Source organism: Peromyscus maniculatus, chromosome 3 (assembly GCF_049852395.1).
Source record: "Peromyscus maniculatus bairdii isolate BWxNUB_F1_BW_parent chromosome 3, HU_Pman_BW_mat_3.1, whole genome shotgun sequence".
In the NCBI taxonomy this organism is placed as follows: domain Eukaryota; kingdom Metazoa; phylum Chordata; class Mammalia; order Rodentia; family Cricetidae; genus Peromyscus; species Peromyscus maniculatus.
In genome coordinates, this window is record NC_134854.1 from 112,235,361 (window position 1) to 112,249,474 (window position 14,114).

At 46.4% G+C, this 14,114-nt stretch overlaps 1 protein-coding gene across 2 annotated transcripts in view; it reads left to right on the forward strand.

The window, feature by feature from the left end:
- Nucleotides 1-14,114, forward strand: part of Txnrd3 (thioredoxin reductase 3) — a 36,612-nt gene that overhangs the window by 1,402 nt on the left and 21,096 nt on the right. The window contains exons 1-6 of one of the 2 annotated variants that reach the window (XM_076567317.1): nucleotides 3,308-3,413; nucleotides 5,149-5,209; nucleotides 6,151-6,260; nucleotides 7,732-7,836; nucleotides 8,026-8,098; nucleotides 9,896-10,015. In XM_076567317.1, the coding sequence (XP_076423432.1) occupies nucleotides 8,053-8,098; nucleotides 9,896-10,015 (166 nt within the window). In that variant the 5' untranslated portion in view covers nucleotides 3,308-3,413; nucleotides 5,149-5,209; nucleotides 6,151-6,260; nucleotides 7,732-7,836; nucleotides 8,026-8,052. Of the gene's footprint in view, nucleotides 1-3,307; nucleotides 3,414-5,148; nucleotides 5,210-6,150; nucleotides 6,261-7,731; nucleotides 7,837-8,025; nucleotides 8,099-9,895; nucleotides 10,016-14,114 lie in introns of those variants that run through there. The other variant, XM_006994768.4, reaches the window with a different exon arrangement.

The following is a 14,114-nucleotide window of genomic DNA, read 5'->3' on the forward strand; positions in this document are numbered from 1 at the left end:
TTGTTACCATATAATGAGTTAAAAAAAATCATTGTCTTAGAAACAAACCTTTGGAAAGAAGATGCTAGATGGGGATGTTCAGTATTTTGATGTTTACTTAACATTATCAGGAAGTTAAGGGCCTGGTGTGTGACTTAGTGGGAGCAAGGCTGTGGGTTCCATTTCTAGCACTATTTTAAAGAAAAAAAAAATAGATGTTGAGGCAGGGAGGATCATGCATTCTATGCCAGCCTGGGCTACTATAAGAGTCCCTATCACAAGAAACAGAACGAATATTGCCAGCTCTAAGACCCAGGTTCGATCCCCAGAACTCAAAAGTGATAAGCATAGTGGAGTGCACTTTACCCCAGTGCCTGGAAGTTAGAGGCAGGTAAGTCCAGACGACCTAACCTGTATGCTTCAGGCCAGTAAGAGACTTCATTGAAAAGAGGGTGGACAGACAGAGCATCTTCCTTGGAATGGCACCTGAGGTTGTCCTCTGGCCTCCACAGCTGCAACTGCGCGCGCGTGTGCGCGCGCACTCACACACACACACACACACACACACACACACACACACACACACATTCATTTTAAAAACTAATAAAACGACACTGGCAGCAGGGAGACTCCTGGGTGTTCCCTCCCTCCCCGCAGGGTAACCGCATTCCCTGTTCTTCTCTGAGTCACTAGATGCCTACATACCACTGGCAGTACTCTGTGCCTTTTGGCCTGCGTGGGCCTTTTTGTAAGTAGAACCACATACTGTTTTACAGTTGTTCCCTCAGCAGTTTTGCTTAGAGACTCATACGTGTTAGTAGTACCTGTGGCTCTGCTTCGTTGCTTCTCACTGCCGTGACGTTCCCTAGGCTAGCATTGAACTTGTGGTAATCCTCCTGCCTCAGCCTCTCAAGTGTTGGGATTACAGACATGAGCCACCACAACTGGCCGAGTATTTTGATCTTAAAAACAATATGGCTTGATGCCTATCCTTGGGTACATCTAGAAGCACACCCCTGACCGTCTTACCTAGGTAGCACTCGGTCTTAGCTGAAAAGCCTAGAAGCGATGGGTGTCTTTCAGCTGATTGCTTCGTGGACTCAATCACGGAGTCAGGGCGTTTCCAAATGCTTACACCAATTTGGCCTGTGCTAGTGAGTGTGTCACAGTTCTTGCTCTGCAGCCTTGCTGACAGCTGCTGTTTTTCACTTTTGTAGTTCTGGTAGATAATACTCTTTCTTTGTGGCTTGAATTTTTCATTTCCCTAATAAAGTCTGTATGCTTATGACACTGTTGAGTTTTCTCCTGTGAACCATTAAGACCATTATTCTTGTTTTTTCTTTTGTTGTGCTGATTTGTAGGTTTTCTTTATATATTATAAATACTAGTCCTTTGGGAAATGTTGGGAAATCTCCCAGACTCCTTATTGAGTCTTTGGTAATTGAGGTTTGTGAGTTGTGCACAGTGAGACCTGTCCCACTTCACTTCCCTTTCGTGGTGTGTGGCTTTCAAGTCTTATTTAGGACTTATGAACACATTCTTCTGATTTGGCTCCTGCAAGTTTTGTAGTATGATTTCCACACTTGTTTTCTTTAATCCACTGGGAGTTAGTATTGGTAAAATCCAGTTGTTTATGATCTCAGCTGCTCCTGTTTTATACACTGAGGAGTCCATCCTTTCCATCAATCTGATCTTCATATGTGCTGGTCTCTTTCTTGATGTGTGTGTCTGTGTGTGTGTGTCTGTGTGTCTCTGTGTGTGTGTCTCTCTGTGTGTGTGTTGTAGGGGTTAGTTTTTAGCAGGGAGCAAGACTCTTCTTGAGGCAGGGTCTCTTAACAGTCCCTGCTTCAGTTTGGATGGTCAGTCTTCCAGCCAGTTCCTGGGTGTTTTTTTCTAGAATGTACACATCCTGGAAGCCTATCTTTTGGTAACCATTCACTGTCTGGTTTTGTGGTGGTTTGTTCATGGGCTTATTAAATGTATGATCCACAATCCACTGCTGTTTCCACGTATGGTCCATACAGTAATCAAGAATTAAGATTTGTCCCTTTATTGAAGTGGTAATGGCATTTAACAAGCATTAGTTGTTGGGTATTTAGCACTGTAGAGATATGAACATGGGTCTGGCCCCCCAGGAACTCATAATAGCTGAGCAGCCACCAGCCAGCTCTCAAGTGCAGAAAGAAGAGCTTGTGATAAACAAGGGCTGTGGCAGTGAGGCCAACAGTAGCTACTTCAGACGATCTGGACGGGCTAAGGAAAGGACAGGCGGGCTTGTCCTCCAGGGTAAAGAGGAGGTATGCCTGTAAGGGAAGGCACTTGATATAGGGATTTATGTAAGTGAAGACAAGAGGAAGGAAGTGTGGCTGAATATAAGGAGTAAGAAAGGAAACCTGGGTGAGGGCTCCCTGGAAATGACTGGAATTTAATTTCAAAGGTTTAAGTGTCTCAAGATGTTTTACTGATAAGTGTGGACTTAAGATTATTGAGATTATGGTTATATGTTAGCCCAGAGCTGAAAGGACTGACCTGGCTGTCACACAAAACCCAGCAAGCTATGGAGACAGATGGACTCCCAGACAAGATAATCTGGACTAAACCAGGGCAAAATACCTTGATTTTTAAAAAAAAACACATTTGTCACATCAGAAGAGTAGAAGCCAATGACACTGGGTGCAGAGAGTGGAGGAAGCCCTGAGTGAATGTTTGCTGTTGACATGGCAACAGCCGTGCCAAGGACTCAAGTCTCAAACCTATGGGAAAATGGCAAAACCTCCCCCAGGCTATGCTCAGAGAAATATCAAAGCCTTACTCTCCTGGTCTGAGTGCTAAATAAGGAGTGTGTGCATAAATGTCCATCCTAGCTTCCTTTTCCTACCTCCCTGGATATTTGCAGCCTAGAAGACTGCTCCCCTCCAGAGACTGTTCCTACTAATGTTGGTTAAACTTGCGTCCTTGGCTCACCTTTCTACCATAATCCCTGCCTCCTTGGTTCAGTTGTATGCAATAACCCTGCCCGCCAACCCCCCACCATTTTACCTCTATATGATAAAATGCTTGGGTGGGCGAGGGGATGCTGAGGTTTCTCCATTCGAGGACTAGGCCACCATTTTTGTGTATCTGTGTGTTTGTCTTTTCTTCATTCCCTTGTCACCTTGAGTCAGGTTCAAGTCTCTGGAACCACATGCAAGGACTCAGCAATTAGACAGAGTCACATTGTTGGCTCTCATCGCCACAGTCCATCTCCAGAACTTTTCAATCTGAAATTCTAAACTCAACAACACAGTAACCAATGTTTCCACCATCCCAGCCCTCACCAACCATCTCACCAAAAAGTGAGGTTGACCACTCCAAGTGCCACATATAAGTGACATCATCATTCAGCAGTTGGCCTTTTACATCTGGCTTGTTTTGCTTAGTGTAATGTCCTCAAGGTTAGTCCATCTTGTAGCATGAGCTGGAATTTTCCTAGTTCCTCAGGGTAAATAATAAGCCATTGTGTGTGGACGGGAACCTTTCCTATCAATCCAGGCACCAGTTGATACATGCCTTGCTTGTGGCTGGTGTGAGTGATGCTGTAATGAACATGAGTGAACATGTGAATGTTGCAGTATCTTTAATTGTAGTTTTCTGAGGAATTGTTGTCCTTTGCTATGGTGGCTGCCCTCATTCACCGGCAGATTTAGCCTGTCCCTCTTAATGGCTGTCGCCTCCTCCTCTTTCTTTCCTGGTAGTCCATCTCCATTGCTTTTGAGCTGGAACTTCCCATAGCCTGTTTCAAAAGAAGTCACCCAGGAGCTCTCTGCTGTGGTGGCCTGCCCATCCCCTTGCAAAACCCCTGTACGATATCCCTGAGCTGGAGGTGGGGACGGTTCCTAATGGGCCTGCATCATCTGCTCCTCCTGGCTTACTCTTCTCTTCCTGGGACTTGACCTTACACAGAGAGTATGATGAGCACCCTAGGATTTTCCACCAGCTACCTATGTAGAGGGTTTGACCTCAAATAGGGTTGAGTGTTTTGAAGCTTCTGTGACTCAGAGCTGAGAGATGCTGGTGACCTGCCATTTAAGGAGATGCTATTTTGGAGTCACACTCACTTGAAATAGAATTCTTGCTATAGGAGAGGAGAAAGGGGCAGGACCAGGCTACAGGGCCATAGACTCTGCTTTTCCTTAGGAGATTTTCTGGAATAAATGTTCATTTGCAGAATGCTTTTAGGAGATTTCCAAGACACCAAAGGGTTACTCTTAGGTAATTATCATGGTTACAGATGTGTTATCTGCTTAGACCTTGGTGCCTCTGGGTTTTATCTCAAGGGTGGAGGGTGTTTAAGGGTGGTGTCACAAAATGGCTATGAAAAGACAAGTTAGTGGCTGCCACTGGGTGAACTGGAGAAGACAAAGCTGGGAACACCTGAGATGGAGTTACTGTTGGGAACTCGAGAGTGGAACAGTTCAACAGAGAACTAAGACTTAGCCATTGCTGTCCGTATATGGGTGGTGGGGAGGTTAGTGTGACCTGGAAGATGTCTGGGAGGCAGGTGTGCAGGTGAAGCCTAGCCAGAGCTTTGCACAGTGGTTACCATGCAGCTTTGATGCTGAACGACTCATAAGCTTTGGGTGATACCCACACTGTCGTCTCTCAGTCAGACTCTGGGGTATTTTGATGGGCAGCTGGTAAATAGGCTATAGTTAAACTGTCATCATGCTACTGATTTCTGTCCTAGAAGGCAGAGAGTGTGTCTGGTTCATCGTTGCATTTTGTGGCCTTGGAATCATGGTTGACTGGTCCTAGATGCTTGATGGTTGATTTAGTTGGAGGAACTTAATGGCTGTTGAGAGGAAGCCCAGAAAAAGGAAGCGACATGGTTGAAGAAGATTTGCACTGAGGCGTGGCACCCGTGGAGGAGTGCCATGAACCTGTCCTGAACCAGAAAAGAGATTTGGGCAGAAATAGGAGTCATAAGGAGACAAAGAGTAAAAGAACGGAGGTGGCAGACTGGGTTATTCTGGGGAAGTATATGGAGGAAAATGAGAACACTGTGGGCCAGAACTCATGTCCCTAAGATTGCCTGTGTTGGGCAGCTCTTATCACCATATGTCACATGAGCACCTTTCATAGCTGCTGAACCTTTTGAGAGCAAGAGGCTCACAAGGGTTTCTCTTACAGGTAAAGGAACTCTTTTCATCCTTAGGGGTGGACTACAACATCCTGGAACTTGATCAAGTTGGTGAGTAGCTGTCAGTAATGCTGCTATTTGTAGTAAGCGCCAACATGACTGTTCCACTTTGTTCACTGTATTTTCATGTCTGTCTGTCAAATGAGCTTTTGTTTGTGTTCAAGCACACAGAAGATGAACCTTCATATGACAAACAATTTGATAAAGATTTTTCATATTTGAGGGCAGGAAATGGGAAGAGCTGTGGGCTGCTAACTTTAAAGTGTTTGAGGCATTGGATACTTGCCTGCCAGCATTCTACAAAATTGATTAAACTGTCATAACAAAGAATCCACTCCATTTCCTGGTTGCATTACCCATGGGGAAGAGCATGTTAAGTTTTCAGCTTAGTTTTGAATCTTTGTCTTCCATGGCCATGGCAGTCACTGAACACTTCACATCTGCTATTCTTTGCAGGAATTTGGGATGGGGTAGTGACCAGAAAAGACTCTCAACTTTGTCTTCATGGCACCTGTTTTTTACCAAGTTGCCTTAAGAAGCAAGGTGCTCTTGTTTCTTACCAATAAGTGCCAAGTCCCAAGTGTCATGGCCCAGTTGCATCTTTCAAGAAGGAGGGTAAATTGCAGACCATACTTAGAAAAACTTAAATGTAATCATAGGAAGCGTTTTCTTGTTAGTTATTATAACAGGTTTCACTTGGGTTTTGCTCTCTTAAAGGATACTTGTCCCTTGTTTGTGGCAGAGCTATTGTGTATGCAAAAGCGAACCCAAATGTTTTGTCCTAACAGAAATCCGTAGGTAGGCCTTTGGGTTTAAGGTGTCCTCTGAAGGTCTAGCTACTTTCTCATCTTAAGTCATTATTTCATGAAGTCATGGAGCACATTGGCCTGTCACGGATGTGAACTTGTAAGCAACGAGCAGTGAGCATCGTAAGACTTGAACTCTGCAAGGGGATCCTTTATAGTATCTTCATATACTCTTTTATTCTTTAGATGATGGGGCCAATGTTCAGGAAGTGCTGACAGAAATCAGTAACCAGAAAACAGTGCCCAATATTTTTGTGAATAAAGTGCACGTGGGCGGATGTGACCGAACTTTCCAGGTAATGATCATCATCACTCATGGTCCTCGACACTGTTTGTTCACATTGTAATTTATCTGTGTCAAAGGGGGGTACCAGTGGAAAATCACGAGGCCAGTCACCTCCAGGTGACCCTGAAGGCTGCCAGGGAAGTGAGCTTTCCCACCAACTAAACCTGAGGAGTTATACAGTGCTGACTCAGGCACAGGAGGGCCATTCTTACTGAAGTCAGAGTGGCCGTGACCATCATAGGACTGGGTCCGTCACCACTCCCCCTTGTGTGTGTATGTGAGGAGGGAGCATCGTGAGGCTCCTGAGGGGTTCACAGTGGCTCCGGAGCAGCTCATGACTCAGGAGGTGGCTCATGAGGCCCCATCCCTTCCTAGAGATAGATAAGCTGTTAATTCCCATGAAGACAGACCCTTCTTCAGTAGTGCAGCTGACAGCAAGTCCACACTCCCCTAAGCAGCCCAGTTAAACTCATGAGTTCACTAAGCCATACCTGGAATCATATCTTTGTTTTGCCCTATCTGTGGTAAACAGATCTCAGGAAGAGCGACAGGTAGGTCACTGGGGCCAGGACAAGTCTCCTCCTCCTGATAGGGGGTGAAACATGCTGTTCTCCAACAAGCATTGGTCAACACAAACACTGTTGTCCAGGGAGTTAGAACCCCTGTCAAGGCTGCCAATACTGGGTGCAAAGTATGGGGCTTTAACTTCTTGATTCTTAGAATGTGGCCATTGGGCAAGAAACATTGAGATGTGTGTGATAAAGGAAGCCACCCAGCACAGCTGTGGAATGAAGGGTGAGTTTGTGAGAGATCATGAAGACAGCTGTTGATGCATAAAAGCCAGGTTTCAAATGAAGACCAGTCCAGAGGACAAGGACTTGAAAAGTGACATTTGATCATTTATCTGTGCAAAGTGGCCTCATTTGACATGATAACTGTCAGAATGTCTAGGTCATAGTGTGTGTGTGTGTGTGTGTGTGTGTGTGTGTGTGTGTGTGTGTGTGTGTTGGCATAAGTTGTACCCTACTTAGATCTAGGTAGATTTACAATCTCAACACAAATGTTTTGACCCATCATTCCTGAGGTTTTTCTTCGCTTTTCTTTTTTATTTTTGGTGCCAGGAACCAGACATTGGGCCTTGTGTTCCACCACTAAGCTAAATCCCCAGCATTGAGTATTTTTTTAAAAATATTTTTCATTTTTAAGTTTGTGTGTATGTGGAATGGAGTAGGCTTGTGTGTGAGCACATGCACAGATGTCTGCAAGGGGCAGAAATGTCAGGTCCCCTGGAACTTCAGTTTCCAGCAGAGTTGCTTGCCAACCACCTTGGTTCCTAGGAACTGGACCCAGTTTCTCTGCTAGAACAATATGTGCTCTTGACTGATGAGCTGTCTTTCCAGCTCCAGATTTGTTTAGACAAAGAATCCATGCTGGTTGAAAATGGAGTCATGTGCTATTCTGTCTCCTTTGGTAATCTGTAGGCACATAAGAACGGTTTACTGCAGAAGCTCCTTCAGGAAGACTCGGCTCATGATTATGATCTCATCGTCATTGGCGGGGGCTCTGGCGGCCTCTCTTGTGCAAAGGTGTGAACACAAGTGAACCATTAATGACTCTTCCGAAAGTTAACTGTAATCTTGCAATCTAGGCTTTTATAATAACTGGTTCGATTGGGGGTGGAGGAGTATCTGGCAAATTCAGACTGTTCACTTAAGGGAGAGAAAAATGGGAGAGAGAAGGTGGCAAGACACTTTTTATGTGGTTGTTTTTTGTAGGAAGCTGCCAACTTGGGAAAGAAGGTCATGGTGCTAGACTTTGTGGTCCCATCGCCTCAGGGCTCATCCTGGGGTAAGCTGTAGTTCCTGCTTGGCCTTTTAAATTTATTTATTTATTTATTTATTTATTTATTTATTTATTTATTTATTTATTTATTTAATGTGCATTGGTGTTTTGCCTATATGTATGTCTGTGTGAGGGTATCAGTTCCCCTGGAACTGTAGTTACAGACAGTTATGAGCTGCCATGTAGGTGCTGGGAATTGAACTTGGGTCCTTTAGAAGAACAGCCAGTGCTCTTAACTGTTGAGCTATCTCTCCAGCCCTTGTCCTATGCTTTTACAGGCAGCTTCTATCCTGTAATCTCATGTAACCCTGCCTGGTCTCAGGAGGGAGAGCCGTCCAACAGTGTAGACTCTGCAAAGGAACATGCCAACAGTTCAGCTTTACAAAAAGAAAGGTGGTTCTGTGGCCCAGCACCCACACTTCTGTCATAGATTATTTTGGCATACATGCACTGGTACTTTTGCATTGTTGCAGGCACAGTGCATATGCTGTGTCCTGCTCACTCTCTGTTTCTGCCTTAGTCTCCCAGCTGGGCTTGATGGCTGTGTAGTGGCTGCTATTGTCATTGTCCACCATCATTACCCTTTGGTTGCATGAGAAGCACACACAGTCCTGGCCATATACCTCTGCTGTGGGCTGCAGGGCATGGTGCTCACCTTGCCGTGTGGGGTTTTCCCTCCTTCTCAATAAAATAGAACATACAGATTTTGTGCAGAATATTCGTGTGTGTTTCATTGCATTCTTTTGTCTCTGGTCTGCTCTGGCCTAGAACCCTGACCACTGGTTGTCTCTTTTTCTGGTTTCAGGTTGGGCTTTGTCAGTTTGGAGCAGGGGACAGGGAAGGGAAGCTAGGGTCCTGACACTCTTGGCCTCATCGTCGGGAAGGCCACACATGGTTGATGCCACTGTCCTGGGACTCACTCTGGCTCCTTGCCCCTTCTCATAGCCACTGCTATTGCTAGCTTTGTGCACTGCTCTGACCTTTGTTACTCTCCTGTCCCCACTGTGCCCTCATTGCTCTATGGACTCTATTCTGTACCCAGCCTGACTGTGCTGTCTCGTTCCTCCCGGAACCATGGTAGGTAAAGTATGGGGAAAAAACAAAAAAACCAAAAACACTGTTTGAAATTCAAGCTAATTCAAAGGCTTTAGCCTAGAATTTCCAGGGTACAGCAGCACACCTTGCTTGTTCTTTGACTTGTCTGGGTGTACCCTTGACCTTTACCCTCCTGCCTCTTTCCTGTTTCTCTCCTCCCCCATCCAGAAAAGATCCTGCTAATCTGTGCACTGGAAGAGATTGCAGCTGGAGAGAATTCCTTACTTGGCTCCTGCCAAAGGGTGCACTGGCCTGGCCTGTTTCGTGTGGGGCACATGGGGCATACAGGCCTGGCCTGTTTTATGTAGGTCACATGCAGAGTAGATGCCACCAGGCAGCTTTCGCGGACTGACAGTTGGCTCAGAGGAGTGAGGGTTAGAGAGAGGCTAGAAGCTGTCGTTCCAAGGGTGCAGTGCTTTTCTCGTTAGCCAAGGTGGTTCTCATCCCTTGAGCAGCAGACACAAGTGCGTTCTGTCTCCAGAGCTCTTCACGTAGACTTCTATTTTCACTCATTATTGGGTCTTCTCCACAGATTGCAAGTTAGAAAGTTAACTTAACCATTTGTGCCTCGTTTGGAGGATGACAGTTGTCCCTGCCACCACCAGAGCTTATCTTCTTACATATTTTAATAACCCCACATTGATGTGAGAAACATCATACAAGCACACTTGCTCCTCGGGGAATGTTGACATGTTGCTTTCTTTTCAGGCCTGGGCGGTACCTGTGTCAATGTGGGCTGTATTCCTAAGAAGCTGATGCACCAGGCAGCCCTCCTGGGGCAGGCCTTGCAGGACTCGAGGAAATTTGGCTGGGAGTATAACCAGCAGGGTGAGTGGGGGTTGGAAAACCCAGACAGGCTGAGTCCACGACTCCGCGGTTGGTTCTGACAGTCACTCAGTAAGCGTTCCTTAGGTCTGACCACTCTGCCCTTCAGTTGCAGAGGCCACAACGCCGGCTTCTATCCTGGGACTTAGACCTAGAGACAAAACTTGAGCAAGTCCAGCATAAGGTGAAAGGCAGTGATGGCCATTTTCATTTTTTCCAATGTGAAAAAATAGAATGAAAGTTTGTTGTAGCGGTGTGGCGTGGAGTCTGTGTTAAGCATCTTGGCTGAGTCCCATTGCTGTTTGCTGTCGGGACTCTGCCATGCGAGGTAATGACAGCAGATCCTGCCCGGAAGCAACAGCATCTCTGCAGAGCACGTGAGGGGTACCTGGAGTACCCTGTAGCATCAGAGGAGCACTAAGAAAAGCTTTGAGGATGAAGTAACCCTTGACCCACGTTATGTTAGCTACCCTTCTCCCTCTCCTTTTTGACAGGTCTTGCTCACTATGTTCCCCAGGTGGGATTTGAACTTATAGGCTCAAGTGATCCTCTTACCTCTACCTCCTGAGTAGCTGGGATGACAGGCATGCATCACCATGCCCAGTTCAAGCTGCATCTTGAAAGTGACAGGTTGGCCAAAAGTGCAGATGTGAGGAAATACGGTCTCTGGGGGGCAGAGTGAAGATGGTGGAAGAGGTGACCTCAGGGAGCTAAGCAGTTAGCTTACCTGAGAGGTAAAGGGGGTTGAGTTCAGTCAGGAGAGAGGCCCAGGCCACAGCTTGGAGTCCAGATCCCTACTGAAGCACTAGGGAACTTAGAAAGGGGAAGAGAAGGGAGAGATGAGGCAAGAAATGCCACAGGCCTGAGCAGAGATGCTGAGCTGAGAGTGGGAGGTGGATTTAGGGAGGCTGGTGACGCAGACGTGATTGGCTGTGGTGGCCAGCTAGACACAGAGGTAGTCTTCATGGTGGCCCTGTCGGAAGATCTTGTGGAGGTTTTAAAAACCATGAATGAGTTGGCTATCTCCAGAGACCTTGATGCCAATGTGGGTAGTGTTGTCTATAGAGTATTACAGGTGACTGATAGCCATAGACCCAGCAGATTCCCTAAGGTGGAGGAGAGAGGCAGGCATTAGGCTGTACACTGGGCGTGGGCCGTGACTCACCGAGATGGCTCAGTTAGTAGCTGGGATCAGTTGAGTGGTAGTTCAGTTAGTAGCTGGGATCTGTTGAGTGGTAGTTCAGTTAGTAGCTGGGATCAGTTGAGTAGTAGTAGTAGTAGTTCAGTTAGTAGCTGGATGTGGTAGCTGAGACTAGACCCATTTCACCAGGTGACTCACTGGAGAATATTAATTTAGGACCCGCTGGTTGTAGATGGAATCAAGTCTCTCGTTGCGGGTTGGTTTCTGGGTGGGATTTCTGTATTTAAGAATATTCCTCCACTGAAACCATCTGCAGAATGTCCTAGAAGGTTGCTTTCCAGAGAAGGGTCACCTGGAGCGAGAGCTGAGCAAGAACTGTGACACAGAGTCACAGCATATGGTGATAAAGTGGGGACAGGGGATGTACATAGATTGACAAGACTAGGAAACAGGAGGCTGGGATAGTTTAAGACTCGAGAAAAGTTGAGACTGACGTAACTATAATACTAAGTGAATCTAAAATAAAAAAAGTGCATCCTCCAGAGGTGACCCAAGTGACAAGCATGAGTGTCTTAAAGGAGTATGTGTCACAGTAGGTAACAAGAGGGGCCCGACCAGAAGTACAGTGGTGACCCAAAGGCATTTATGAAAACCTCACACCTACTGTGCTTTAAAAACTCTGATAGTAAGGCTAACATTGAAACTTCTTTTCAGGATGAAGAGTGGAAAGCAAAGATTTATTGAAGAGTTTGATTCTGTGTTAAATATGAGTTGGAGCTGCCCAGTGTATGGTCACAGTGCCCCAGAGCCACCTAGTACATGGTCACAGTGCCCCAGAATCACCTAGTACATGGTCACAGTGCCCCACAACCACCTAGTACATGGTCACAGTGCCCCAGAATCACCTAGTACATGGTCACAGTGCCCCAGAATCACCTAGTACATGGTCACAGTGCCCCAGAGCCACCTACTACATGGTCACAGTGCCCCAGAGCCATCTAGTGCATAGTCACAGTGCCCCAGAGTCACCTAGTGCATGGTCACAGTGCTCCAGAGCCATCTAGTGCATAGTCACAGTGCCCCAGAGTCACCTAGTACATGGTCACAGTGCCCCAGAGTCACCTAGTACATGGTCACAGTGCCCCAGAGCCATCTAGTGTATGGTCACAGTGCCCCAGAGCCATCTAGTGCATGGTCACAGTGCCTCAGAGCCATCTAGTGCATGGTCACAGTGTCCCAGAGCCATCTAGTGCATAGTCACAGTGTCCCAGAGCCATCTAGTACATGGTCACAGTGCCCCAGAGTCACCTAGTGCATGGTTACAGTGCCCCAGAGTCACCTAGTGCATGGTCACAGTGCCCCAGAGCCATCTAGTGCATGGTCACAGTGCCCCAGAGTCATCTAGTGCATGGTCACAGTGCCCCAGAGCCATCTAGTGCATGGTCACAGTGCCTCAGAGCCATCTAGTGCATGGTCACAGTGCCTCAGAGCCACCCCATGCATGAATGTAGTACCCTTGGCCACTGCACAGGGAATATGGACAGGAAAGAAAGGACATATGCTTGTAAAGGGGCAATGGGGGAAAGGTCTAACTTTATGATATGATATATGTAGAACATATAAAAGATTGAGCTTAGCAATATTAGAATTAATTAGTTCAGTTAGTGTGAAAATCACATTTCTTACTTGCCAGCCATAACAAGCTAAAAATATAGTGAAAAATGACAAAAATGATGAGATGCCTTGGAGCAAAGCTAACGGTGTACATGGGAAGACTGTTAGTGCACACCAAAAAGTACTGTGAATTAGAGGGCTTGTCTCAATATTATGAAGAGGCCATATCTCAAGATTAGCTCATGACTATGCAGACCCAGCACAATCTGAGACTTTATTTCCCCTCTTCAAAGCTCAAAAGTGATCATTTTGAAGTTTATATTGAAAAATAAACCTGTGAGACTAGCTGAGCTTTTTCTGAAGAGAGGGTGACTTTTTGCATCCAATTTAACAGTGAAGGAATAGACACAGGGTGGAACACAGCCAGGCCCTAGATTTGGCCGGTCTCCTAGGAAAGCTTAGGGGATCTAGGACTTGGTTATCTGCAGGATATGCAGGCCGATGTACAGCTGTGTTTGAAACTCTTACCTTTTACAGTAAAGGTTGTTTGGCTTGTGAAGAGAATGGACAGGACCCCTGCAGTCAAAGTTCCCCAGAGGGTGGAATGAAAGGTCTTTTAGGGCTGGAGTTTGCAAAAATGTGCCACTGTGGAGAACATTGCATCATGAGGGCATGCAGTAACGAAAGGGACCTTTCCAGGCTGCAAACCCCTAGAGCGCTCCTTCTGCCCTGTGCCATGGAAGGCCCATGTCCACACTGACTGTGCTGGGGCTGGGGAGGGGCTTTCTGAGAGAGAGAGAGAAAGAGAGAGAGAGAGAGAGAGAGAGAGAGAGAGAGAGACAGACAGACAGACAGACAGACAGACAGACAGACACGACCCCACCTCTCAGTTGGTGGTTTGTTTTCTGGACTCTCATCCAGTTATGACCAGATTTCTCAGACAGGCCCTTGTGTCTTCTGAATGTGGAGTTACACAGAGGTGGGTGTGAACCTCCATGTCTAGTATCCGTAGAAAAGATGCATTCCTACCTAAATGAGGTGGGGTAGAGGAAAGGCCCAGCAGTTGGATCCTAGCCTCATGCCAGAAAGAACTGGTCAATAATGTGAGGCAACTCTGAGTTCAAGTCTCATTTATTATAAAGAAGTATAAGGACCTGGTAGAGGACTTGCCCAGTGTGCACGAGGCCCTGGGTTCCATTCCCAACACTGAGAAAACAAACAAACAAACAAACAAACAAACAAACAAAGATACTATCATGAAAGCATCTCACAGGGAGCCAAATGGGAGTGGAAGTGGGCAAGGCCAGCCAGGTGAGAGGACTGTGGTCACTGACTGTCAGTATCTGC